The 26483-nt window shown below is 34.9% G+C and overlaps 2 protein-coding genes and 1 long non-coding RNA gene across 3 annotated transcripts; 1 reads left to right on the forward strand and 2 right to left on the reverse strand.

Annotated features, from left to right (window-relative positions):
* Positions 1 to 94: 94 nt before the first annotated feature.
* Positions 95 to 10241, reverse strand: LOC117113239 (non-structural maintenance of chromosomes element 1 homolog). Its single transcript, XM_033256529.1, has 7 exons — positions 10105 to 10241; positions 7913 to 8153; positions 6777 to 6854; positions 5891 to 6034; positions 3295 to 3411; positions 1970 to 2099; positions 95 to 432 (listed from the first exon to the last, which is right to left on the reverse strand). Exons 2-7 carry the CDS (start codon positions 8144 to 8146, stop codon positions 362 to 364), a joined length of 774 nt encoding a protein of 257 aa, XP_033112420.1. The 5' UTR covers positions 8147 to 8153; positions 10105 to 10241; the 3' UTR covers positions 95 to 361.
* Positions 10242 to 12289: 2048 nt separating this feature from the next.
* On the reverse strand, positions 12290 to 15911 carry LOC117113241 (ATP synthase subunit C lysine N-methyltransferase-like). The gene is made up of 3 exons (XM_033256532.1): positions 15551 to 15911; positions 13206 to 13394; positions 12290 to 12544 (listed from the first exon to the last, which is right to left on the reverse strand). The coding sequence occupies exons 1-3, from the start codon at positions 15809 to 15811 to the stop codon at positions 12347 to 12349; spliced, it is 648 nt and encodes a 215-aa protein (XP_033112423.1). The 5' UTR covers positions 15812 to 15911; the 3' UTR covers positions 12290 to 12346.
* A 4413-nt stretch (positions 15912 to 20324) lies between these two features.
* LOC117113264 lies at positions 20325 to 24523 on the forward strand. The gene is made up of 3 exons (XR_004446171.1): positions 20325 to 20361; positions 23317 to 23452; positions 23890 to 24523. It is a non-coding gene; the product is annotated as an uncharacterized LOC117113264 (long non-coding RNA).
* The last annotated feature ends 1960 nt before the right edge of the window (positions 24524 to 26483 follow it).

Genomic DNA, 26483 nt, shown 5'->3' on the forward strand with positions numbered 1-26483 from the left:
AAATTTGGCATTGTATGCATACAAGCACAAATCAGGTAAAAGTTTTCCTTACCTGAACATAATTAAAATTAATAAGCCACACAAGTAAACTCACTTAACAAGGTGTAAATTTATTTATACTTTGTACATGAGTTGCATCGATAGTGAAAATTAGCCATAAAGAATTTGGTCAACCTTACAAAATGACAGCAAATCTGCAGATATAAAATTAAAAATAGTACAGTAATCTCATTTTTGAAGTTTGCTATCTTTGGCTGTTGAAACATCAGTTTTCTTAAATGATGGATGGCACATCATACTGCTGCCTGTAGTCACAGAAGCAGAATTCAATCGTCTGAAAAGCGCCCTCTTCTGGATGTGATCACTTCTTCCTCTTCCTTGATAATCTAGCTGATGATGAAGTCCCCTCAAATGCAGAATCATTTGCAGTGCCTTCAATAAAATTAATAGTAATTACATTATTAATACGGTATATTATAAAAAAAAAAGGTTAAGGTAGCCGAACCTGTACAGGGCCGGAGTTGCCCATCACTCTTTCGCTGGGGCCAGACTGTGCAATGCTTTGTGGGGATCTTTGGCTGTAACAACAAAATGTTGATCCCAGGTGAGCCAAACACATATGGTTTGGATAGGATCCGAGTGTGTGAATCACACCAAAGATAACCCACCAAGTCCTAAGACTTGTTTCCAGTGGGGTCCTTCTGGTGGTGAATTGGGCAGTAAACGGGGAGACAATCCCATATTCTTTTCCGAAAAGTGCACTGCGTTCGTTAACATGTAAATGGACCATATTGCACACCGCACCAATGCCTTAAACGTCTCATCCGAAAGACGGTGCACTATCATAACTTGTATAACAGTGGCTACCACGAGTTTAGCCAACTGAGCTAAGCTGCTTTTATAATTTATTACTCTGCTTATTACTAACATTAAGCTGCTTTTATAATTTATTACTCTGCTTATTACTAACATTTTGTCTAGGACCGAGATTACTGCTCCTCTAAATTTTAACTCAGAAGACATTACATGTTTGGCTTTGACTTACTGCTATGTGTATGGCCAGCCTACTGTATGATCGTATAACACTTTATTTTCTATTCTGAAATTGTTTGGATATCGAAACTCTGGGATTTGTTTATTTTTTGTATAACAATATATTTCTAAATCAGTTTGTGTAGTTGTGTCCAACTGTAGGCCATTTCTTGGCATAATTGTAGGTATACAATAGTTTATAAATAAAAGATGAATGAAATATCATAGTTTCTACTGTCATTATTGAAAAATGATTGATTGACTGATTGATTGATTTATTGACTGAATAAATAACGCCTTTCAGTTTTTTTGTTGAAGATTCTTGATTCAACTTTGTCATCTAACTGATGCAAATAGTTGCTTTCCTGTTCCATTTATATTATAGAAAGTAAATTTATAACTGCAATAAATAATCCATACTAAATATTTTTATCTGCATTTTATGGTTAACTAGGTTTCCCTTGAAAGATGCGTTAAAAATAATCGATTGTAATAACAAAAAACACAAAGCAAAAATTTAGCTATACGTAAAATCATAACTGATATAATAATAGGCCCCCTAAAAAAGAATGTCTTATTTATTATGGTCATATATATTACTATATACTTGAAAAATTAAGAAATTAAAAAATGTAAATTATGACATATTATCATCATACATTCTCGGCAGGCCCTTTTTAATAGAAACTTAAGTTGTCAATTCTTTGAACAAAAAAAAAATATACCTGCAAAAAATAGTTACAAAAAATGTAGATGTGATGGCCTAATTTCATTAAAATTTCCCAAAATTACAGTAACACAAAAAATATATATTATTATTGACCTAAAATTTAGGATCTATGTAATTTGATTTAAAAATGAGCATATATCCTACAAATATAAGTATAGGTACTGCCACATCCAGCAATTTGGGGCAGCATCCTGATTAAATACTCACCATTCTCCACACCCGACACCCATTTGGTTGCGCATCCTGGACAATTAGCATTTGACCGACCATGAAAATAATCTCTGCAGCAATGGAAATGCAATCGTACTGTGCAGTTTCCATTATTGCAGCTATTACCCTGAAGGAGAAAAAAAAATGCCAATTTGAACCATAAATAAATTTTAAACAATATGAAAGCTATTAATTCAAACAAAATGTTTGTTAAAGGTCTGTTTACACTATGATTAAAATAATAACGATTTTATCGTTTTCACATGATTATGATATCATTTGATTTGGTTATTGTGAAAATGTTTTTTATCGTATACACGAAAAATTGTTATCGAATCGCGCTAGTGTAAAAAATTCTCATATTTCTTTTATTTTTTTTATGAACAATTGCTTTTTAGCTTTTTATAGAAGATCGTTATTGTCAGTGTAAACAGGCCTTTAGAGTTATATCATTGGTGAAGATTTAGCTATATCAGCCTTATATTTAATAACTAGAGAAGCACAAAAATTGTAGAATATTCCTAACAAAAAGTACTCATTGATGTAATGATAATTTTCAGCTTTGGAAAAAGAAATAGCCCTAATACTATTTGTGTTAAAAAATGAAAAAGAATATTAAAAGAATATTATGTACCATTCTCCTAAATTGTATAATGATCCATTCATTAGTTTTTGCATAATCTTGGAATAACATAACCTTCATAGTGGTTAGTGGGCATGTACCTCACAGAGGCACAATTCTAACAAATACAGCAAAAAATTCAAAGGATGAGGTATTAAATAGATACTGGTTTGATGTATTATTCCTGTATATAGTGTCATCAAATCTCAATTTGCTCCATTAAGTGCATACCTCCACCCTGTGCCTGAATACCAGCAATACGTGGACTGTAGTGCATGATAGGCAAAACTGCAGCATACCCTCGAGGAAATAATGGAATCACTCGTCATATTCAGACATTCTTTTCTGAGTGCTGCAGCATACCCTCAAGAAAATAATTGATTCAACAGTCGTATTTAGGCACATTACTTTCTGGCTCGTGCCTGAATACGAGGAGCGATTTTATTATTTTATTTTAGGCTCAAGAGTACAAATCAAATTTGTGACCTAGACCCTGTCTTTTTTCCAAAAAAATTGAATTGTCTCCTTCTTCGAATATTATGTACCATTTTACTAAATTGTATAATGATCCATTTATTAGTTTTTGCATAATCTTGCTAATGGACAGAGAGAGTGGTGAATACATAACCTTCTATGGGGGCGCTAACAATGAACAAGATGAAAAGTGACATTTAGCAACAAATAAAGTTTGTCTGTTTACCTTGAGGACTATATCACGACAAATGTTACAATCGGTGATATCATCAGGATAAATATCTCGCAGGTATCTTTTCAGCTCAAGCATGGATCGTGGGGTCAATGAAATCTGACCTTGGTTCTATCAATAAAAAGTGCCATTTGTTACTAGGTTTATACAGTATTATCATTTATTACTGATTTTACAATGTCATACAGTACCTAAATCAAAAACAATATCAAATTAAAAATATTATGTATTTATAGAAAAAATGACACAAGGCATCACATAAATCCAAATGGGTTTCCTTTTTAACGACATAACTACTGTATGTTTTCATATCTCTTTCCATAATTCGTGGGTCTTGTATAAAAATTTGATTAATAAAGTGTGTCAGATACAAATGATATTTGTCTTGTGAAATGATTAGAAGTACAAATGTAAGTGTAAATCTTCTATAGTTACAGGCCTCGAATTTAACTGCGGCCATTGCCGGCGGTGCCCTCCCAGTTGGCCTTGGTGCCCCTGAAAAATGAAGCACGACGATGGCCACTACTTGCCTGCCCTTTTGAAGCCTTGGCCTCAGTGCCCTCACGATGCTTAATATAGATGGTTTGACACGTAAAATAAATCTAAGTAAGAACGTTTAAATCAAAGAAAACACGAAAGCCAAAAACGTAGGTCGCCTAAGCCAGGTTGCAGTGACAGAACAGAACATGAGAGAATTTCCATGTGTGTTGTTGATATGAACTGTTTTTGCGGTTACCGTTGTGTGCGCATGCTTCTTACTCTAGCGGTTATTGCAATATAAACATGGGCTCATTCGACTGGTTTATTTCATTGGAACAAATTTTCATTGAGTATTATTTTCATTCGACTGGTTCGTTAAATAGACTTTGTTGACAACAAAAATTGACGTAAACCAGAGTGCGTTAATTAGCGTTAAGTTACCCACGTGACCAAAAAAGAAAGACATGTCCGATTGGTGATTTTTTATTAACAAAATTTGCGTTAATATAACTTAGATTAAATTTCATAAAATAAACATTATAATTACCCACATGGAGTCAAAAAATTATTGTAGGCAAACAGAATAAAAAAAAAACTGGATGAAAATATTTTTGTTTACGAAAAACCCGTACTACCACAAGTTGAAGCAATCTTGATTACGCAACGTGTATCGCGGTAACTATACAGCCATTTTGTTTTGTCGAGTATTACAAGTTTTCTATTCGACTGGTCGTCTTCGTTGAGTAGAATATTACCGCTGCACGCAGGTGGGCGTGGTTTAACGAAGAACGACCAGTCGAATACGACCTTTGTATAGTTGTAAACATGTGCTTGCTGCACAGCTAACTTTATGCGATCTTACGTCATCGCAGCTTTCGCGGCCAGTTTAGAGTTGTGGCTTCCTCTCCGATGACAATGGACTGAGCAACAGCACAAAGATATCAAACTTCTTGAAATTTGACTGTTTTGTACGATCGCCGGCCGCCGCAGTATATTCCAACATTGAATCGATAATTAATAGAATATTCTAAACAAAGTCATATTACCATTGACAACTATGGCTTGGCTAGGTCTAGCTTGGCTTGGCCTAGCCTGGCTACCGACGAATCAAGGCACTCGTGAGAAATTAGTACTGAGGCCAAATCAAATTTTGCCTTGGGTGCCCTTTTATACTTGAAAGTTTGGCCTTGGTGTCTTTCCATTTGGCTTTGGTGCCTTTCAAAATCATGTCATACCGGAGGCCATTTGGTTGAGGCCTGATATTCAAACTCCTGTTCTTTTTGTCTTTTTGACTTGCCACTCTATCAGTATCAGTGGAAACATGACAAAGCAGAATGAATTTGGCTTTATAATCTAGGAACGGTTTGGCACAGCGGTTGTGGTTCTGCTTCTCAACTTAAAGGTCGGAGGTTCAATGCTTCGCTGTGCATTTCACTTTTGTCATTAGCCTAGGCATTTTACCTACGGTTGTCTCTCTCTACCCACGAGTACCTGGTAGGTACCAGGTACCTGGCACAGGTTCAAACACAAAATGCGCTGATTACAACTGCAACATTATGGAATTTTTCCAGGGCACTGACAATGTGTTCCATATATGCTTGATCCAATGAACGGAGGTAATAATGTGATGCACTTAGAGGGCTTGTTGGCATTAAGCGCTATATAAGTCTAACATATTAACATATTATTTAAACTGACAGTTCAAATCTTGGGTTACAATCCACTAATTTGTAGAGTGCTTCTCTCAAACCAGCACTTAAAAAAACAATCATACAGTACTAGAACATTTGTACAGTACCTTGTAGAATAGTGAATTAAATTGTGAATTTATGGTTCATTCAGGACCATTGGAAAAACAGAATGCTTCGTCCACATTATAAATTTTTCTTTGACAAAAAAACTCCTGTATGCCCATATAGTCAGGATGCCTATATATGGTTATAATGTGATGTCATCCTAACCATATTTAAGCATATCACATATTTTTGTCAAATAAAATTTGATATTGTGGACTGATCAATGACCATGCCACTGATACACTGTATATAAGTACACTTTTTCACAATCTATGTAAAGATTAAGTAAAATATCAAAATGTATTGCTTCTTACAACTTGCAACCATTTGTCTGCAACAAACTTGTCGAGAACGATTTGTGCATCCTTCTTGGACATTTTGTTTGAATTTGGCAATGTGATGTTTAGGCAATCAGTGGACGATGCAGTACCGGTATTATTCTCAACGATCAAGTCTATCTGTGAGGTAGAACAGAAATACAACAAATATGCAAGTGAATATTATTATTCATTTTGATACAGTGCTTGTTAGTACAGAACAGCAGTTCAAAAAGGTAAAGCAAAGAATATATGACCTGCTGTGGGGATCGAACCACTGACATACAAATTGCCATTATTTTAAATATTAGCTGGGTGGGAATCTATTCTGAACTAGTAACATGCTGATTACCATTATATTATCTATTCATATGGCTATGTGTATACAGCAATTTCTTTTCCACTTTGATTATGTTCATTTGTTTCGCTTTGAAGTTTGATTTAAAAATTTAACAATGGAAATATGACTTTCTGAGTGAGTCAAGCTGTCATCTCAAAAGAGTTTTAATAATAATATTAATAAAATCAATAATAATAATAATAATGATGATTATAATGATAATAATAAGTCTTTGTATACTGTACTTAGATTTCAGCAAGCAAATTTAAAGATTCTCATTGATTTTAATTCACAAATTTACCTATCTATTATTATTACTGTTTACAAATTACTGGATATTAATAATACTGTATGCTAGTTAAATATTAGAAACATATATATTAGGAACACATATATTATTAGGAACATAATTATTAGGAATATTAGGAACGTATGTTGTACTAAGTCATGAAATGCAATACAGTACATCTTACAAAAATGTAGGCATTCAAATTTTAACTTAAATGCACTGTATGCATTATAATCTATTGTTAAAGTTCTTACCGTCTTTTGGAACAGTACAAGCTCGCTTGCATGATAGTCTGATATTAATTTACAAATGTCCGACTCAGCAGTTCGAACCTTTGGAGAAATGCGAACAAATGAATAAATATTTACCGGAACTTCTATTCAAGATTTAGATAATAAATATGGAAGTTAATACCTTAAACAAATTCTCATAATCTCAAAAAGCTCTGATGAGGGCAGTATAATAGAGACAGTAGAGCTAAAAAAGATCTATTAATCAATCAACTATTAATCAATCAACTGAGTGTTTCTAGAGCTCCTCATGAGGGCAGTATAATAGAGGCAGTAGAGCTAAAAAAGATCTATTAATCAACTATTAATTAATCAGCATCACGAGGGCAGTATAATAGAGGCAGTAGATCTAAAATAGATCTATTAATCAACTATTAATTAATCAGCATCACGAGGGCAGTATAACAGAGGCAGTACATCTAAAGAAGCCTATTAATCAATCAGCCGAGTGTTTCTAGAGCTCCTCACGAAGGCAGTATCATAGAGGCAGTAGATCTAAAAAAGATCTATTAATCAACTATCAAATAATCAGCATCATGAGGGCAGTATAATAGAGGCAGTAGATCTAAAATAGATCTATTAATCAACTATTAATTAATCAGTATCACGAGGGCAGTATAAAAGAGGCAGTACTGTACATCTAAAGAAGACCTATTAATCAATCAGACGAGTGTTTCTGGAGCTCCTGATTGGAGCTAAAAACGTGCAAGACAAGCTGAACAGTGATACTGTAATGGCTTTTTTAATATCAGTTAAATATTTACTGTTGATTATATTTATAAACAGCTCACCACAACTTTTTACATGACTTCATTAGTTTTTGTTACAAATTTTACCATTTTATCATAATTGCAACCGTTACTATCATTCCCATTCTGAACAGTGGTGGCTCTCTAAGACATATATTCAGGGAAATAAAGCTGCTAAACAGGCAACTTTTCAGCAGACGTGAGTTGGTCTAAAGGCGTAATCCTGGGAAGGTAACAGTTCAAGCATATATAAGCCAAATGGTAGTAAAAAAAAATAATCAAAATCAGAAAAGTGAAACATCTTAATAAAAAATCAAATATAAATACAGAGCTATAAGGCCATTTTCATACCAGTACATAGACTAGAGAACCATCATCTTCATTTTTACAGTTACGTATCTCCATTGAAAATGGCTTTATGTTTGTGTTGATGATCTGGATGAATGGTTTGTGTCCATTTTCTACGTGGTAGACCTGGCAGTGCGTGCAAGCATGGCGGTGTAGTCGCTTCACCTCATCCTCTGACATCATGCCTCTTGTCATGAATGACTGCAGGCAAAGACGATGTGCATTGGTCATCGCCATTACTGGTCTGCAATAAGGAAACTGGGGCTTAATGACAACAGTGAATTTGACATATTTGACATGGAGGTTCCCTTCTAAAACTAGTTCTTAATTACCATGAAATAAAAACAATATTCTTCTATGCCTAAGCCTGTACGGTATTGCTGTACGACAGCCAATCGTCACGAAGTAAATAACATTTTAATGTTTTCATTGAAACACATTTACCAGTCACTTTTAACAAAAACAACATTGTTATAGTCTTTAGTCAGGTCGAGCAACGAGCCCCGATCGACAAGAAGAACATCGAGAAAGACTACGTCTGAGAGCATGAAGTATGCCATAAGCAAGAAGTAAACAACGAATATGCTTATATTTAATCATCGAATAAAGTACTGTAAGACAAAACAAACATTTTTAATGTTTTTAAACTCAAACATATTTTCCTGCGTCGTCACTAACAAAAACAAAATTTGCAGTTATAATAAAATGTCCATTTTACAAATGTAGATTTTACGAATAGTCGATTTTACAAATGGTCTTTGCCCCTGATGAAGTCATCATCGTCCAATTATTACCATAAAAAAAGTCCGATTGCTCACGTTTTACAAAGAGATGTGTATTTTTCTTATTATAATCAAGTTTGTTGAATATATTTATTAAAATCGGCGCTCAATGGCAGGGGATGGCTAGGCCTAGGAAACTGATCTAGTGTACGAATTTTTCAATTTACTGTACGAACACCCCTTGGTATCAAGGGGTATGTAAAATGGACGTCTTTCTGTAATTTGAAAGTAATGCCATGCTGTGCAGCATGTGTCTACAAAGTATGGATGCAGAGAGCATAGAATAAACAGCCTCACTCATACATTGCGGTCATGACATGAGTAGAGTGAAAGAATCTACAAATAGGCTTATTTCTAGGTCATTACTACAATGATTCAATAGTCTATTTAATGATTGAAAGAAATTCATACTGTATACTACTGTAGCAAATTTAATTACATCTAATAAGAATGGTGAAATTGTAATTAAATACCTCTTTACGAATGTCAAACATTCGTCGCAAACTGTTTACAAAAATTCATTCAACCAATTCAGGGATTTCCCATGTGCTCAGATTTGCTGTCGATTCAATCGTGTGTTGTTCAATAATGGCTTTTTAGAGTAGAAACTCATTTGTTTTTACAAAAATTTGTTTAGTCAAGTATTTTAACAGGACTATAAACACTTACACGTTTGGGGAAGATTTTATTTTCGTACACCGTGGATTCATGCATGGTACAGTACATTCATAAATTTAACTTGCTGTGAAGAGCTTGAGCACCGCGGCTTGGGCCGACGTCCATTTAGGCCTAACCAGAATCAATAAATTTATGTGACCGATAATGCAACTCTATATTAGCATGACTGTGCATGCATTGCTGATTTGTTTACGGTCACATGAATATATAGGCCTTTCCTCTACTTTCATATAGAAATAATAGAATTGAACATCTAGGCCTACCTTACCCCTACTGTACAGTGATTCCATAACATAACAACTCTCTACCCTAGGGCCTAGTAGTAGGCTAGGCCTACATACAGTACCCCACCTAACTAAACTGGCTAGCCTTAAGCCTAGGTTAGGCCCCCATGGCCAGACCCTCTAGTAGCTAGAGGCTAGCATAGTACATTATTTAGGGCGGCCTAATTAAGTACTTTAGGCCTAAGCCTACCTTAACTAGACTAGAGGCTACTGTACATAGCAGGCTATGGGCTTTTCTTCTACTAACTACCTAGGCCAGCTAGGCTGGGCCTTGGCCCTAGCTGGAAATTCGCCTAGGCCTAGCTAGGCCTAGCCTAGGCCCTAGCCTAATTAATTAGCTTTCTTAATGTAAGGGACCGAGTATGATGAATTCCGGCGGTTTAGAACTAGACCTAGGCTCTGGGCCTATACTATACAATAGGGCCATAATAACCAAAAAAGTACAACCTACCTTCTATTTCTCTATGCTTCTGTATAAATCTTTTTTTTTAACTTACTAAAAAAACACAGTGTAAAAACCTTCGCGCGTTTTAAATCCAACGTAGCGGCAACTCCCGAGGGCGCTCTTCATTGATAGAATATAGAGTTCCTATAATTATAGAAGAACTACAATCTCTTGCCCATATAAAGATGAGAATTTTAATTGCTATAACTGTACATAACAATAATAGAGTAGGCTTACACAGGATCGGGATACTGGTTATCTTTTGTTTTGTTGTGCGAAAAATACGGAGGCTACATAAAAAAAAATTAGATAATATTGCCTATTAGGATTCGATAAAAATATAAAATAATAGAAATTATATTTTGTAATTTTGTAATATTACTGTAAAGTAAACTTTATTTGACTATAAAGCTAGGTTTATTAGGTATGTAGGTGTCCATCCTTTACATAAAGAAAGATGTTGTTTTTGTGCACGGCCTTTCCTTATGTTCCCAATCTTCAATATGCAATTCTCCAATGAGTTTGAAAGTTCATCATGGCTATCATAAAGTGGGGGATAGAAAGCCCCGTAGCTTCACTCTTTGATGTGTATAAGAGACAGCTTCACCTCATCCTCTGCTAAGTACAAGAAGAGCCACACCCACCTCAGTTCCGGCATTGTTTTTAGCTGAATTTTAATTGCCCTATCCCCTCCCCTTTTGGCTACGGGGTTGGATATCCACTTCTTTTCACATGAAAGTGAATAACTACAGAGAAACACTCAGATGACACTCTCCTTACAAATATTTGGATGATACTATTATGTCAGGTGTTCCATCTTGACCAGATTTCCCAATATTTTCCCCCAATAACTGCTTTTGTTACTATAAAAATATTTTTTGCTTTTAGTTTTAATTACTGTATTTACATATCTTTGACTTTAGCGGGGTGGAGGGAGGGGAACATATAGCAGGAGAATTTTCCACTCCCCCTCCATTGGCTACAGGGCCGAGGAATAGTGCAACAATTAAATGGCTGAAGAAGAAAATCAGAGATGTAGGACTGTATCGAATTAGGGCTAAGCAGCTGATTCAACAGCACTTTTTGGTAATAGGTGCTAACAGATTGTTGTAAAACATTTACTGAATATGTTATGATAGCCAGTGGCCTAAAACTAAAAATTCTTTTTAAAAACTAGATTATTCAAGGATAATACCCTTAAGAAACCTTTATTTAGATGGAAAAATTTATGAAAATACATGTGTAATAATTTTGAAGTTCAATTTTTCAAACTTAAGAGCATTATTGTTAAAAAAAAAAAAACCTGAATCTGTTTGATTTCATTTTTAAATATGGTCTTGAATTGGAGGTCATTTTGTCACTTTGTACTTCAATATTAAAAGGTGGTCTCAGTCTTGAATTAGAGGGGCCTCATAATTAGAGTGTAAGCTCAGTGTTAAAAGAAAGGTGGTCAGTTGGTATTTTGAAAAAGTGGTCTCGAATTAGAGGGGTCTTGAATTAGAGGGCAGTTTGTATTAAGTTTTCAGCGAAATACATTAGTATGGTAATGTCCATTTAAAAAAAAAAATGTGGGAAGGGGGAGGAATCACATTTGAAATTGTGATAAACTTCTAGCGTATTTTTTTTTTACTGTTTCCTGGTTTTTTTTAATCGAGAGAAAAAGCCTTCTGTCACAGGAACTGAACCCAGGACACTGCAATTAGAAGGCAAGCATCTTAACCACTAAGCCATTCAACTCCACTCCTAGGAAGCTCAAGTTGCCTAAACTATTAGCTTTTTTTTTAAATTAGCATAATATTATCTATATCAATTAACAGTTGTACAAATAATAGTTCTAATATAATCTTTTGCGAGCTGAGCATTTTACTGAGAGGTACAGCAGTGATCCCACTTCTGGTGCTGAAGGCCACAGTTCAAATCTGGCTAACGTCGAACTTCAGTTGAACTAAATTGAATTTTGATTGAATAATCCTTGCATTAGAGTTAGGCAAGACAGGAGACATATTGGTACTGCCGCCATATTATCATGGCCGATATGGGTCCCAAACCCAGAGGCTCAGCTGCAATTTCTAATTTCAATTTCTAAATTTGGTACAATGATTAAATTTTAAATAAAAGTGGCTAGCAATCAATTTATGGAGTGTTGTTGTAGAAAAAGGTCTGTAAACAATTAAAAATACCCACTAAGCAGTTTCAATACATATCTCATGAATATTTATTAGGTTCTATTCTCAAACATGAATATTCATCAGCTCCCTGCTTTAAATGTGTCTACATTGTCCTTATTATTTTCTTCAAGTACTTTTGTTATGTCATACAGCCATACAGAATCTATCCCTTCATCGATGGTGTGTGACGGTGACCAGCTTGTGAAAGGAAAACGACACGCGACTACCGCAGCACCAGGCTGAAGCTCATTCACTAGTTTCTGTTCCAATTGTTGCATCTAAAAAAATAATAATTTAGATTGAGATGAACACAAGTATCCATGATACTTCATTTTCACAAACTTTTTTTAACACATAAACATTTCCTATAGCTACAATTATCATTGTTACAAAAATTATTTTGTGTCTGGATATTCATACTAAATGCAACAACAAAGAAAACCACAAAAATCAACATAATAATAATAAAAGTAACGTATTTATTTGAATAAACACCCCACTTTTAATAAAATACCCCTTCTCGAATAAGCACCCCCTCCGTAGCCTACTTTAAAATAAGCACCTCTTTTGAATAAATGCCCCTCTAAATGACTGTAAGCAAAATTAAATGAAGCAAAATCATTCTCAACACATTCTATTACTCAAACAATATTACATTATATTAATGTTCTACAGTACTCTGGTAGAATTACATTTTTTCTCACCTGGTTGGGTCTTTATAATCACGCAATAACACATTTTGACTTGCAGTTTCATATTTTACAGTGAAATTAAGGGGCGTCTTATAAATAGAGTATTAAGGTATCCATTTCACACCAAAGAAATACACGGCTCCTCAAATAAATGCCTCCCGCAAACAAACCCTTCTCAGCAATAAGCACTATGGGGTGTGCATTTATTCGGGGGGGAAAATAGTATATCAAAATTTTAACAACTCACCATAGATGATACTCCAAATATGACGACATTTTGCGAATTTGATAAATCAGTTTTCCATAAATCTGTGCGGTAAAAATGGGCATTTTTGGATACTCCATTCCTGGCGGCACTTAGCTTGGAATACCAGACGAGCCACGGGTTTAGCTCATATCCTGTAGATTTGTAGCCATGTTTTGCAGCATCAATTACCTATTAAACGAAAGAAAGTAAGTCATTCTCAGAAAAAGTATACAGTAGAATGATTGATGAGTTGTGCCATTTTGAGGTCATCATTTTAACATACTAAAAAGTACACAATATGCCTACACTGTCAACCTCCCTCCTCCATAAAGTATGTTTTCGCAATCTTGGGAAAATGATGATTATGGATGGTCCCTAAGATATTGTAGCAAATTTGACCTAAATGCTGAAATTTATTGTCCTAAAAAAACAAAATGTAACAGGTTATTTAATTTATTGGCTTTAAAATGAGTAAAAAAAGTCATTATGTCAATAAAAACTGATTAACCGAGAGTGTAAGTGTAATAAACACTGGTTCATTTCCACCCATTGCACGCCATGTGTCTCAGCTGGAGGGCTAACATGCTTAAAGAGCCATTAAAAATGGGTTAACAGTCTTCACAGCTGTAATAAATTTTTAAAAGAAAATGAAATAAAGAAATGTGGCCACCAATGCCTTTACTAGCTTTTGACATGCATTTTTAAAAATTGTGTTTTAACTAATTTATATTAAATGTTTCTCTCATCACATTTCAGCATCACATAAATCACCCCCTACTCATCTACAGACTTGACCAAGTTTGCAATAAATGAGATCTTATACTTATTAGAATCATAGCTTATCAATTTATAGCTATAGTCTTATCTATGTTAACATTTACCTGTCAAACATTAATTATAGGCCTATGAAATGTGGACAATCCCAAGAATTATATTAATGTATCATAAGGTAACGGAAATCCACTCAGAATCACACAATCCATATACTGTACAGCAATACTTAACAGGCCTCTGGTGGAATGCCTTGCCTTTCTATCATAGGCATTTATTTTACCATTAAATAACTAAAGCACCTTCAATTCACTTAGATTTACTAGCGTCCACACCTAGGCTTTGAATTATTATTGTACTGGAGTGCAGAACTAGGTAAACTTTAAATGAACACGTAGTTAATCAGGGATGTAAGATGACGCTGTGTATAAACAATTGATAAACTGAACATTTACCAGTGAATTTATAACAGTAAACTTTGGCTTTCTAGGCTAGGCACAAAAACATAGGTTAAAATTTCCAAATCGTCATTTTTGTACTTATTTAAAGCGTACACACGCCTTCAACCCCTCCCCCCAGTGTACGTTTTGTACGCTCGTGAAAATGATGAAAATAATGGATGACCCTAGTAGAGGGCCTACATACACAAATTCATTATTGGCTTCACATTTAGGCGTCTGGAATTAACAATGAATACTGATAGAAGTACTGTACAGTACAAGCAAATACAAAAACCTGGGTAAAGCCTGGTTTTAAAAATTATGTCTTATTGTATTGTATGTAATGTAGGCCTCGCCTAGGCCTAGTCTGCTATAAAAGCGATATTGATCAATATGATTTATTACCATAATTACGCCCGTAGGCGGGGGGGGGGGGGGGGCAGAGGGTGCAGATCCCCCCCATACTCCAAAAGGTCCACTTTTTAAAACCTATGATTTTACAAAATCGTTCCTAATTATCATAAAATGCTATAGCATGCATTGTATTATAAATTTGCCAGCTTATCTATCCGTTGATTTTTTAAATGTGGTATGAAATTTGTCAAAAATTGATCGTCTCCGGTGATTGCAGATTGATCTATATAATATGAAGAATGTTATCTATAGGCCTGCAGATGTACAGGACATGAAAAATTACAATTTCACAGTGGTGGATCAAGGGGGAAGAAAAAAGAAAAATCATAATTAAAGTTTGTCTGAGAGTGCCATTTCCGGCCATTTTGAGGTGCCATAATCATAAATTTTCCATCTGTCTGTGCAAGTTCCTCCCTTCACCCCCACCCTCTATTTCTCCTGCTTTACTGTATGTCCCTAGACAATACTGTACTCAAAATGAATGAAAATTTATAATAGGATATTACAAATTATGGATTTTAGAAATCCATTAAAAAAGGCCTTCAAAATGCTAATTTGTCAGAGCTTCCAGAAGATTCGCCCCACCCTCGCGGGGATCCCTAACAACAACAGTCGCCTATCGTAAGGTCCACTTCGGTTCGGTTGCAAAACGCACCTCCCGCTCAAAAATCCTACCTACACGGGCCTGATAATTATGAACAAAACAAAAATATTCCTCACAATTCTTCCATCTCCACTTCCAAGGTCAACCAGTGTACCCGTTCTTCCAGCAAGAATTTTGAATACATTTTGAACTTGTCTTGATGTAGCAGGTACGTAAGGTAAACATACACGGCGAAAAGCAGGCAGCACGAACGGGGTCGCGACGGCGTACAATCCACCAACAACAACTCCGCACGCACCTGCTACAAACAGCCCAAACGTTGCTTTCTTCGATGGAGATTGTACATGTCCATCATTAGAAGTCACTGCTTGAGTCATCTAGTATCGGAAAACTTTCTTAATGTTTCGTACTATGATTTTGATACCGATAAAATCTGATGAAGCTAGGGCTAGCGCCTAGGCCTAGGCTAGGCTCCTCCTGTTCTGCTCTGTTTAGTAAACAAACGCCCTCAGGTTTATTATCGTAGTTCCAGAACTTAGTAGCCGTCTGCGCTCCAGCTGCTCCACGGATTCTGAATATACCCCCACCACCCCCACTTGATGGAAAGGTTTCTTTTCAGTTCAGACCAAGTACGCTAACAGAATTATTTCAAGAAGAATAAACTAAAAATATGTATAATGCTACCTAATTTGCCTCTTGTGTCAATTCATTTCTTCACTCTTGCTAAAATTCGTTTGTTTGGTCATGTTTTTCATTTGGATTGGATTTTGTCATTCTGTTTAATTTTAATCAACCGATAGTCGTTTGAGGTGTAAATCAGAATCCGGATGAGAATAAACGTAATTTAAGCCTTTGAAGAAAAATGTCTTGCTTCTCATGGTCGAGTACTGGATGTTTACTAATAGCATGTATAAAATTTAAAAATTACAATGAAATCCTTAATTAAACATTCTGTTTTCAAACACCCATCGTTAAAGGTATTTAAACAGTATATGTTTATATGGTTATACCGATTTTATGATTATAAGAAATGGCAAGAATTCCTTAATTAAACATGCTGTTTTCAAACATCTATTGTTAAAGGTATTTATATGTTTATAATTATACCGATTTTATGATTATAAGAAATTACAAGAATTCCTTAATTAAACATGTTGTTTTCAAACATTCATTGTTAAAGGTATTTAAACAGTATATGTTTATAGTTATCCCGTTTTTATGAATATGTGATTTAATTACTATTATTGTTACTGGAACAGCCAGTGTCGAAAGCATATTCTTCAATCAACGTGTATTAACTTTGAAATACAGCCTAAACAATATACAACATTTTCACATTTTCTGAGTAAAAATTCGCCCTTAAAATATAACTCTTAAATATTTAAAAGTTTTTTTAACATCCTATGTATTGCGGGAGTTGGAGACAAATACCGTATTACACTTTCGCTAAGATCATTTATCAGATTGTTGTTTTGTTGGGTATTTTTTATTATTGTATTATTTATTTATTTATTTTTTTTTTTTGGTAATTTTGCGAGTACAACTTATGTAGACGACGGCTCAGATAAATTTTGACATCAAAATATTATTATTCTGAAAATTATATATGAAAACTATAACAAAACAGAGGCTGAAATGAATCATTGCATCGGGGTAATCTCCTACTCTTCCGAAAGATGCAACGGATCCTTTAAAGTGCACACGAGCTTGATGTGTACTTTAAGTCCGTATCCGAGAAATTCAAAATCAAATTCAAATTCATGACATTTATTCAATGATGGAAATAATAATGGTATACAATACAATACGAATAATAAACCAATCTCATTGGGATCATGACTAGAAGTAAAACTTGTCTCGTCATAACCCCCCCCCCCCCCCACCTTCCCCCCACCTTCCAAAAAAAGAGACTTGGTTCTACTAATCGAACCCTGGGAACTTACGTTTATCTCAGCCGTGATCAATCAATTCTTTCCACAACATTGTTTTTTTCCAGTATTTTGCATTTTAATTTAAAGAGTGAATTTCACTCTAAATAAAGCGATCGACAATCACTTCAATTGGATTTTTTCTAGAGTAAATATTTATTCTTGAAAGTTTATTCTTAAAATAGTGAAGAATAATTGAAATTAATGTCTTTTTTTATCCCATGATCTAGCTTATTATTGATTTTCATCCATTTAGTCAAGTAAGATTGGTAGATCAATAGATATCGAACCCGTATCTTTGTTGTATCACAGTTTTCGTTTTTTTAAGAAACAAGTACAATATAATTGGACAAAGCATGTAGATATTGGTTCGTTATCGTGGATTTTGTTATCAACAACCTCGTGTTTGTAATGAATATTGCTTGTATATTGAACCAGTAATTTGTATATTATGTTCGCTTTGCCAATTAGGCTATATATTGATCTATACATTTATACTGACTTAAGACTTGGTTCTACTAATCGAACCATGGGAACTTACGTTTATCTCAGCCGTGATCAATCAATTCTTTCCACAACATTGTTTTTATCCAGTATTTTGCATTTTAATTTAAAGAGTGAATTTCACTCTAAATAAAGCGATCGACAATCACTTCAATTGGATTTTTTCTAGAGTAAATATTTATTCTTGAAAGTTTATTCTTAAAATAGTGAAGGATTATTGAAATTAATGTTTTTTTCCCCCAGGATCTAGCTTATTATTGATTTTCATCCATTTAGTCAAGTAAGATTGGTAGATCAATAGATATCGAACCCGTATTTTTGTTGTATCACAGTGTTCGTTTTTTAAGAAACAGGTACAATATAATTGGACAAAGCATGTAGATATTGGTTCGTTGTCGTGGATTTTGTTATCAACAACCTCGTGTTTGTAATGAATATTGCTTGTATATTGAACCAGTAATTTGTATATTATGTTCGCTTTGCCAATTAGGCTATATATTGATATATATATATATATATATTGGTATACATTTATACTGATTTACGCCTAGAGATATATAGAACAGTTACTGTAAATATAAGATAGTTTTAAGTTCATTATTTAATCTATACGTAAATAGAGTTACAGAAAATCGAATCCCATCTTGGACCAACAATCCTTTCTACGTGTTGCCGTAAGCAAATATCTTAATCATAACTATAGGCCTATTTGCAAGTAAATATAGATAGGGCCCAGGTTTATGTTCATCATTTAAGTAGTGTATATGACGATGAAGAAAGTGAACCGGAAGGTCAATCGATATAAACACCATTCAAGTGCCATACGTGATGCTGGCTTCGGCGGTCAAGAGCTTCCAACCATGTTCCAACGCTGGCGATCGCTTGCCCAATTGATAACGACGTCAGCTGTAGAGTTAATGTTGCACAGGGATTTAAAAATTTGGTCCAAAAACTTAGCTCATACACGGTAGTTGCTAAATACTACGGGTTCAACCGAGGGGGCGTGGCTTCTTATGTTAACGTCATGTTTCAGCTATAGTTCGTGTTTCAGTTATAGTTCGTCCTCGACACAGAGTGAGCCCTGTCTGTAATCACACAGTATAGCAAAAAAACAGCAACTCTATGGTACAACCAATGTAAGAAAAAATAAGTTGTCCCTGTGTAACTTTCTTTTCCAAAATTAGGATCCCTGGAACATTATGGGGTCTACACAGAATGAAATAATACATAGGAGCGGGGGGAGGGAGCCCACCCCCTCCCCCCATCGGTTTGGTCAAGTTCCCCACCCCATCGGCCAAAGCTCGTCGGGCAGTCGGACCAAAAAAAAAAAAATGGGCCTAGTTTTCCTATCCCAGCCATTTCCGGCCATCTGAAAGTCCCAATTTTTTTTTTTAAATCTTGTTTTGGGAGGAGGGGATTCCCACTCCCATACCCACCCCCGGCTCGGGCATTCGGCCCTCAGATAATGCTGCGCACTATAGTTACACCCATAAATATTTAGCCCCCCCCCCCAGTCGGACATCTTAGCCCCAAGCTGTCCGACAGGGGGTTAAGCTTGTATGCCTGAGGAGGGGGAGGATTTAAGAGATGAGATTCTTCTAAAAATGGAGCTCTGGATGGCCGGAAATGGCACTTACTCAGTGTGAAAGACATATAGGCTTGGTTTGGCTTGGTGTAGGCCTATATTTATTTATTTATTTTTTTGGTCCGACTGCCCGACGAGCTCGGCTGGGGGTGGGGGCTTGACTTGTCCGATAGGGGTGGGGGCTTGCGCTGCAACTGCTAGACAGACTGCTGCGGATTGCTAGAAGCAACCAAAATCATGGATCATGCCCTGTGGGCAGGCCCATCCGGATCTGTAATTATTGTTACATCAATTGCCTATCATATTTATTTCATATCTTCATCCGAATGCCCGACGAGCTCGGCCAGGGGGTCATTGACTTGTTCGATGGGGGCTTACGCCGCAACTGCTAGACAGACTGCTGCTGGTTGCTAGAAGCAACCAAAATCATGGCTCTTGCCCTGTGGGCAGGCCCATCCGGATCTGTACTATCGTTTACATCAATTGCCTATCATATTTATTTCATATTTTCCGTCTTTACATTAATATAAAAAAAATACCTAGGATTAATATACTCATTTACATAAACAAATTAAGTTCGCATATACTACACTAAAACGGTATCAATCAGCTTAAAAGTATCGGCAAGAAAGAATTCGCAAATTAATGACTACTGGAGTAGTACCAAACAGGTGCTTTAGATTAGGCAGTGGCTTTTGTTATCAGTTACATCATTTGTCCACAAATTTCTAATTTTAATTGGATGTTATTGTTTTAATCCAACCATGCATACAATAACACCCAATCAGAGTTAAGCCTCCTATTTTGAATATACCGGTTAAACAAGAGAGTTCCGTTACCTCTCGGTCCGTTTTATTATTCTCCTAGTGTGAGCAGCGGAGAAGGGTGTAAACAGAGAAAGACACAGCTGGTGAGTACCATAGTAAACATTTAACATTTAATAGGCCTGTAGGTTATTGTTAATAAATATATAATGTAGGCCTACTATTAGAAGTTATTTAATTAATAATGTCAGGCCTAGCTTTAAAAAATGGCTGAATTAAAGCATTATAGCGACACGTTTAAGGATTTACTTTGCTATATCATAGCATTTTCTGAAACGAGACACAGATTTAATTTGCTATATCATAGCATTTTCTGAAACGAGACACAGATTTACTTTGCTATCATAGCATTTTCTGAAACGAGACACATACGGGTTCTACTAGCATGTCGTGACTTAATACTTAATGGTTTTGCATCTTCGACGTTATCATTGTGATTCAAATAGATCTAAGTGACTGTATTTAGCTTACATATTTTCGATAGATCTAATGGGATTGGGAAAAGGTATGCTTATATAATACATTACTTCACTACCACCTGTACCACCTTATTATCATTTTTTCAAAGTTACTCATAAGTGCACTAATGACAATGTTGCTCGTGTTGTATTGCAGGTCTTACAAGTGGATGTCATAATACTGACGTCCATAGATACAAAACAAAAATTGTTGGCGCCATACAGTTAGTTTCTGCGCCAACACTGCAAAGAATTGTTAGGCCTTTTTTTGGAATTGATTAAACGTTATTTGACTTTTGGCATCTATATTTAATCGTCCCATATTTTATTTTATTTCATTTCATTGCATTTAATTTCATTTTAGTCGAATACAACAACTTGCATCTACCTTATTCTATTAACATGCACATAATCAGCACATAATTATTTCGTAGGTTTTATTTTATTACTGTTATTTTATTTAAAATATTTAATTATACTGTCGTAATGTTAGCTTTTTTAATCGTTATTATAGGTTGTATATTTTATTATTATTATTATTGTTATTACGTTATGAATCACGTAAATTTCGTAGACGCCACTATTCAAATTTCGAATATGAAACTAATGAAATTATATATTTGGCAACTGGAGCCTTTCACGTTTGCACCTTTTTTATCCTCCTTGACGGGCTGATTTGATGAACGCCATCGCGTCTTCCATTTTATCCTCCTTGACGGGCTGATTTGATGAACGCCATCGCGTCTTCGAGCATCCAAGCATCAACCATAGTAAGAACTAACATGTATTGAAACCAAGAAGAGACCTATATACAGTAATACCTTTTTGGTTAAGATGTGATGTTGCATCCATCTACCAACACACAGATGTAGACATTAGGCTTTACTTTTTCAGGGCAACGAAGCTAATAATAATTATGGTGGAGATCTTGTTGATACTATGCAATGTTAATACTTTATAGGAAACTAGATTGCATATTGGAAACAAGGTTTAATGATTATCGTACCATACAGATTTGCGATGATAGGCCTATATTAGGCCTATCATCAACCATGAACCATGGATTCCATGGCTAAACCTCAGGCATTCAAATCTCCATGAGGCCACTGTCACTAGATGCTGATAATCTGACCACATTAGATCATAATATATCCAGCAAAATTTTGACAACATCAATTTGTCATATTAAACCTGATTTGATGAACGCCATCGCGTCTTCCATTTTATCCTCCTTGACGGGCTGATTTGATGAACGCCATCGCGTCTTCCATTTTATCCTCCTTGACGGGCTGATTTGATGAACGCCATCGCGTCTTTGAGCATCCAAGCATCAACCATAGTAAGAACTAACATGTATTGAAACCAAGAAGAGATCTATATACAGTAATAACTTTTTGGTTAAAATGTGATGTTGCATCCATTTCTACTAACACACAGATGTAGACATTAGGCTCTACTTTTTCAGAGCAACAAGCTAATAATAATTTTGGTGGAGATCTTGTTGATACTATGCAATGTTAATACTTTATAGGAAACTAGATTACATATTGGAAACAAGGTTTAATGATTATCGTACCATACAGATTTGCGATGATAGGCCTATATTAGGCCTATCATCAACCATGAACCATGGATTCCATGGCTAAACCTCAGGCATTCAAATCTCCATGAGGCCACTGTCACTAGATGCTGATAATCTGACCACATTAGATCATAATATATCCAGCAAAATTTTGACAACATCAATTTGTCATATTAAACAGCCTCAACTAGACTTATGAATGTATGTATTATGAAAAAATTGAACTAACACTTAGGCCGATATAAAACAGTTGTTTAATTATGTTGATTATATGCAAATGTGACGGGACCACAGGTTAGTTACTAACGCAGCAAGACATCGCCTCGAACATCCAAGCATCAAACCAAGTAAGTCAACTAATCACTATAGGATTGTTTGTGTAGAAAAAAACAATTGTACTAATATCGTAGCCAATGCCCATCCTGTAAAGCACTTTATATAAAATCGTAGTATTTTTATTTATTTTTTTATTCGTGCCTATAGTGGGTTAGATCAGTATTTGATACTGGTAGCAGGTGCTGCCTCAATGAGTCTTCAATTGTATACCTATGAAATTGTTGCAATAAATCTTTACAAACAAATGCGTCTTTGTCTCTTTTTGTCTGTCTATTTTTTAATCACATCATGATTGTAAGCCCCTATACCAAATATTGTATCCCTATGAATTTGTTTCAATAAATTGGTACCGGTACATTAGAACATGCGTTTATGACTCGTTTATTTAACATCTTCAGAAGTGTTTTTGTCGGAGTCTGTTATGAATTGTAATTTTGTAAATGTAAAACAATAGTAAATGAAATTCATTTACTATTGTTAAATTTCAGTGTATGTAAATCCAAGATAATAACTAATAGCATGTCTTTTATTTCAGAAATATCAATTTTGTTGTCCACAGACAGTAGCAAGGCGACGAATACATTTGTCGCCTATGCATGTGTGCGGAATAATTAAATATATACTTCAATACTTATATTATAACTTTGAAGTTCATTTCATTTCAGGAAAAAAAATCTGGTGATTTTGATAATGATGCTTGAGGAAATATGCTAATATACTGATTGGATAGTGGTACTTCTGCCGATGACTAATTGTCGACGTGGAATGAAAAAAAAACTAATGATGATTGTGATGATGACGGTAGCAATGAATATTTAATAGTGATGATTAATACAGATTTTAAAGTTGTAGTTAGTTCATTTGAGTTTCTGTGAGTTGCGATTTAAGCTGACTTTGTTATTACAATATACTATGACAAATGATGGTGATGAATGACAGTGATGACGATTAACGATAACGAAATAGTGTATTAAAACTTGCAAAGGTAAGTTGTGAGATAATATTAGTTTGAATGTCTGATGAATGACAGTGATGACGATTAACGATAATGAAATAGTGTATTAAAAGTTGCAAAGGTAAGTTGTGAGATAATGTTTGAATGTCTGAAAGTTTCAAAGGCGACTTTGTGGGGTTGTGAAATGACGTGATGTGAAACTCGGGCCATATCTATTGTGTTTTCATTTTGATAATGCATGTGAATTTCCGAATAAATCAAATCAATTTGCTGCTTGGAGTAGTGCCTCTTCTGATGGAGAACTGATAGACATAAGTGCTCATGGGGACGATGATAACGATAATGAGGATAACGATGATGATGTAATAATGGCGATATAGATGATACAGGGATAACAGAGATGATGATGAAATGGTAGACCTGTGCTTAAACATTAGGTAAGTTTCAATGCATTGGGGCTTGTAAAATAATGAGAAATTAACCTATAGTAATACATGGATGGTTAGCTTACTTGCTGTGACTGCTATTTAGCTGAAACTCATGTTTACATTAGCGGATCCAGGATATTTTGGCCGGTGTGGAAGCAGGAGTGGCGAATGAAGACCATTTTCATCACAACTCGGTAATCCCTGCAATATTAGTTTTAAACTTTTAGCATCTTGTATTTTTTAAATTTAAGCAATTTCTCTTTGTGCAACATGTGTTTTTTAATTATATTTTCTATATTTTTCTAGTAATATGGGTGTATTTAAGGAACCATATCTCATAGCTGTGTTTTATCGTATCGTATCGTATTGAAACCTATTGTCAGAGGAGAATGTTCCCTTACCAATTCTGTGGGTCCAGGGCCATATTAATCTAAATTTCAATTTAGAAACTTGATACGATCTTTAGATGTCCAGGGAGTGTTGCAGGCGGGCTGAACATCCTTTTTCGCTAAGTGTGTTTAACATATTGAATTTAATTTATTTGCTATAAAACATGATTCATGTTAATATGAGTTATTAATTATTTACGTAGTAAAAGGCATTAAATGCTTGTGGACTGTCCTCCAACCTGACTGGAATGTTTTGTGATCGATTTAAAAACAAGGAAATATGTGGACGTTGATGGTTAATAATGATGGTATGGTAATGGACGGCTATGATATTAATAACGAAAATTAATGATGCTAAGGTGAGTTTCAGTGGTTATTTTTAAATTGCCCGTTTGATATGCATTCTGTTCCAAATGACATGATGGGGCTGCAACAGCGTTGTATCAAAAATTACCCTAAAATAGTTAACCAGCAGCTATCGCCACATACTTTATCATCGAGTCCTTCCACATCATCTTCGGTTCCCCCTTCCCCCAGCCATTTGAATACCCTAGACATGCCTCCAGGCTGCATCCTATTGTGTAATAAACAATGCTTTCGCATTGTTAATAGAACAAAGTGTATAGTGATGTCTATTGCTGTGATAATTTTGCGAATTATTTACTGAATTATCTGTATAGTTCCAACCACTTGGTTTATTAGATCCGCCTTTCCATTTTAGAAATATTAATTTTGTTTGAAAGCTCAGTTATCAATGCAACAGATACCTGTGTATGGACAAATCACGCGTATACTTTTCCGCAAACTTGATAGCTTGGACATAGTTTATTGTTAAGCATTGTCTACACCATTATATTTCATCGAAAAGCGTCACATAAAATGTGACGTTCAACTTTTTTTAAACAATTTGATAATATGTGACGTCATCATACCCACATTATGCCAATATGATAGTATAGAAAAAGCTTAGGGCTTTTAAAGAAATTCTGTTAATTTTCTAATTTTATTTTTGCCCATTTTCATAGTCTTTGTATTACCGGTTTTGATTTCTTTATCATTCTCATGATTTTTTCCTGGGTATCTTGTTTGTACCTTTATGAATTATCACCTGCATGCGTGTGTGCAAAATAAATAAGTATATTCCATGTGTTTGACTACTCCTTAGGATGCCCATTCAATACATATTTATAACATTTAATATTGTTTTATTTCAGAAAGAAACCTGGTGATTTTGATAATGATGCTTGTGGATATATGCTATGATTGTCTGGTGGTTCCTCTGCGAATGGATAATTTATCGACTTGAATTGAAAACAAAATTAGCAGTGACGATGATGTTGATGGTGGTGATGATAATGATTGTGGTGATGATGGTGTTAGCGATATATACTATGTAGACCCTTTCATATCAACATGAAAGGAATATTGAACGAATACGATGAATAATTCATGATGATAACGAGAATGTTGTTGCTGATAAAAATGATGTTCAACAATAACGACGATGATAATTTTATGGTACTTGATTACTAGTATTAGACTCGTGAAGCTTTACTTTTGCTTATCCTCCTATCTTGAATCCAAATATGGACTGCAAAGTTTGGGTGGTTCCTGATAGCTTTTGTGAGTTGTGATTTGAGTTAAGAGACTTTACTATTAATTACAACCTAATAAAATGGCAGATGACGGTGATGATTAAAAAGACAGCGATGACGATTAACCGATAACGAAATGGTGTAATTGAACTTGCAAAAACCGAAAGGTCCACTGATTAATCTCAGATAAGAAAGTATAGTACATACTCCGAGTATTGAAATACACGCCATCGTGTTGGGATTCAATATTTCGACATTAATTATGTCATCATCAGGAATGAAAAAATTTATCCATATTAGCAAGCTTATATGCACTAGTACCAAAAGTGTTTAACCTATCAAAACATTACCTCTAGTAGGTGACATAGCAGTGATTTAAACAAAAGATCAAAGCATTCTTACTCTAATGATCAAAGATACCTACAAAAACAAAGAAAGCTCTTTTGAAGCTCTGAGCCCATTGTT

Source organism: Anneissia japonica, unplaced genomic scaffold (assembly GCF_011630105.1).
Source record: "Anneissia japonica isolate Jap-2015-1 unplaced genomic scaffold, ASM1163010v1 scaffold287593_len981703_cov172, whole genome shotgun sequence".
Classification (NCBI taxonomy): domain Eukaryota; kingdom Metazoa; phylum Echinodermata; class Crinoidea; order Comatulida; family Comatulidae; genus Anneissia; species Anneissia japonica.

Coding starts and splice junctions, on each gene's coding strand:
- LOC117113239 (XM_033256529.1), bottom strand. CDS start 8,146: ATGGCGATGACCAATGCACATCGTCTTTGCCTGCAGTCATTCATGACA. Junction 6,855..7,912: donor GTTCTCTAGTCTATGTACTG/GTATGAAAATGG, acceptor ATTTCTCCAAAG/GTTCGAACTGCTGAGTCGGA. Junction 433..1,969: donor GGTGTCGGGTGTGGAGAATG/GTGAGTATTTAA, acceptor ATTTTATTGAAG/GCACTGCAAATGATTCTGCA.
- LOC117113241 (XM_033256532.1), bottom strand. CDS start 15,811: ATGACTCAAGCAGTGACTTCTAATGATGGACATGTACAATCTCCATCG. Junction 13,395..15,550: donor GAAGTGGAGATGGAAGAATT/GTGAGGAATATT, acceptor TTCGTTTAATAG/GTAATTGATGCTGCAAAACA. Junction 12,545..13,205: donor TATTTGGAGTATCATCTATG/GTGAGTTGTTAA, acceptor TTATTTTTTTAG/ATGCAACAATTGGAACAGAA.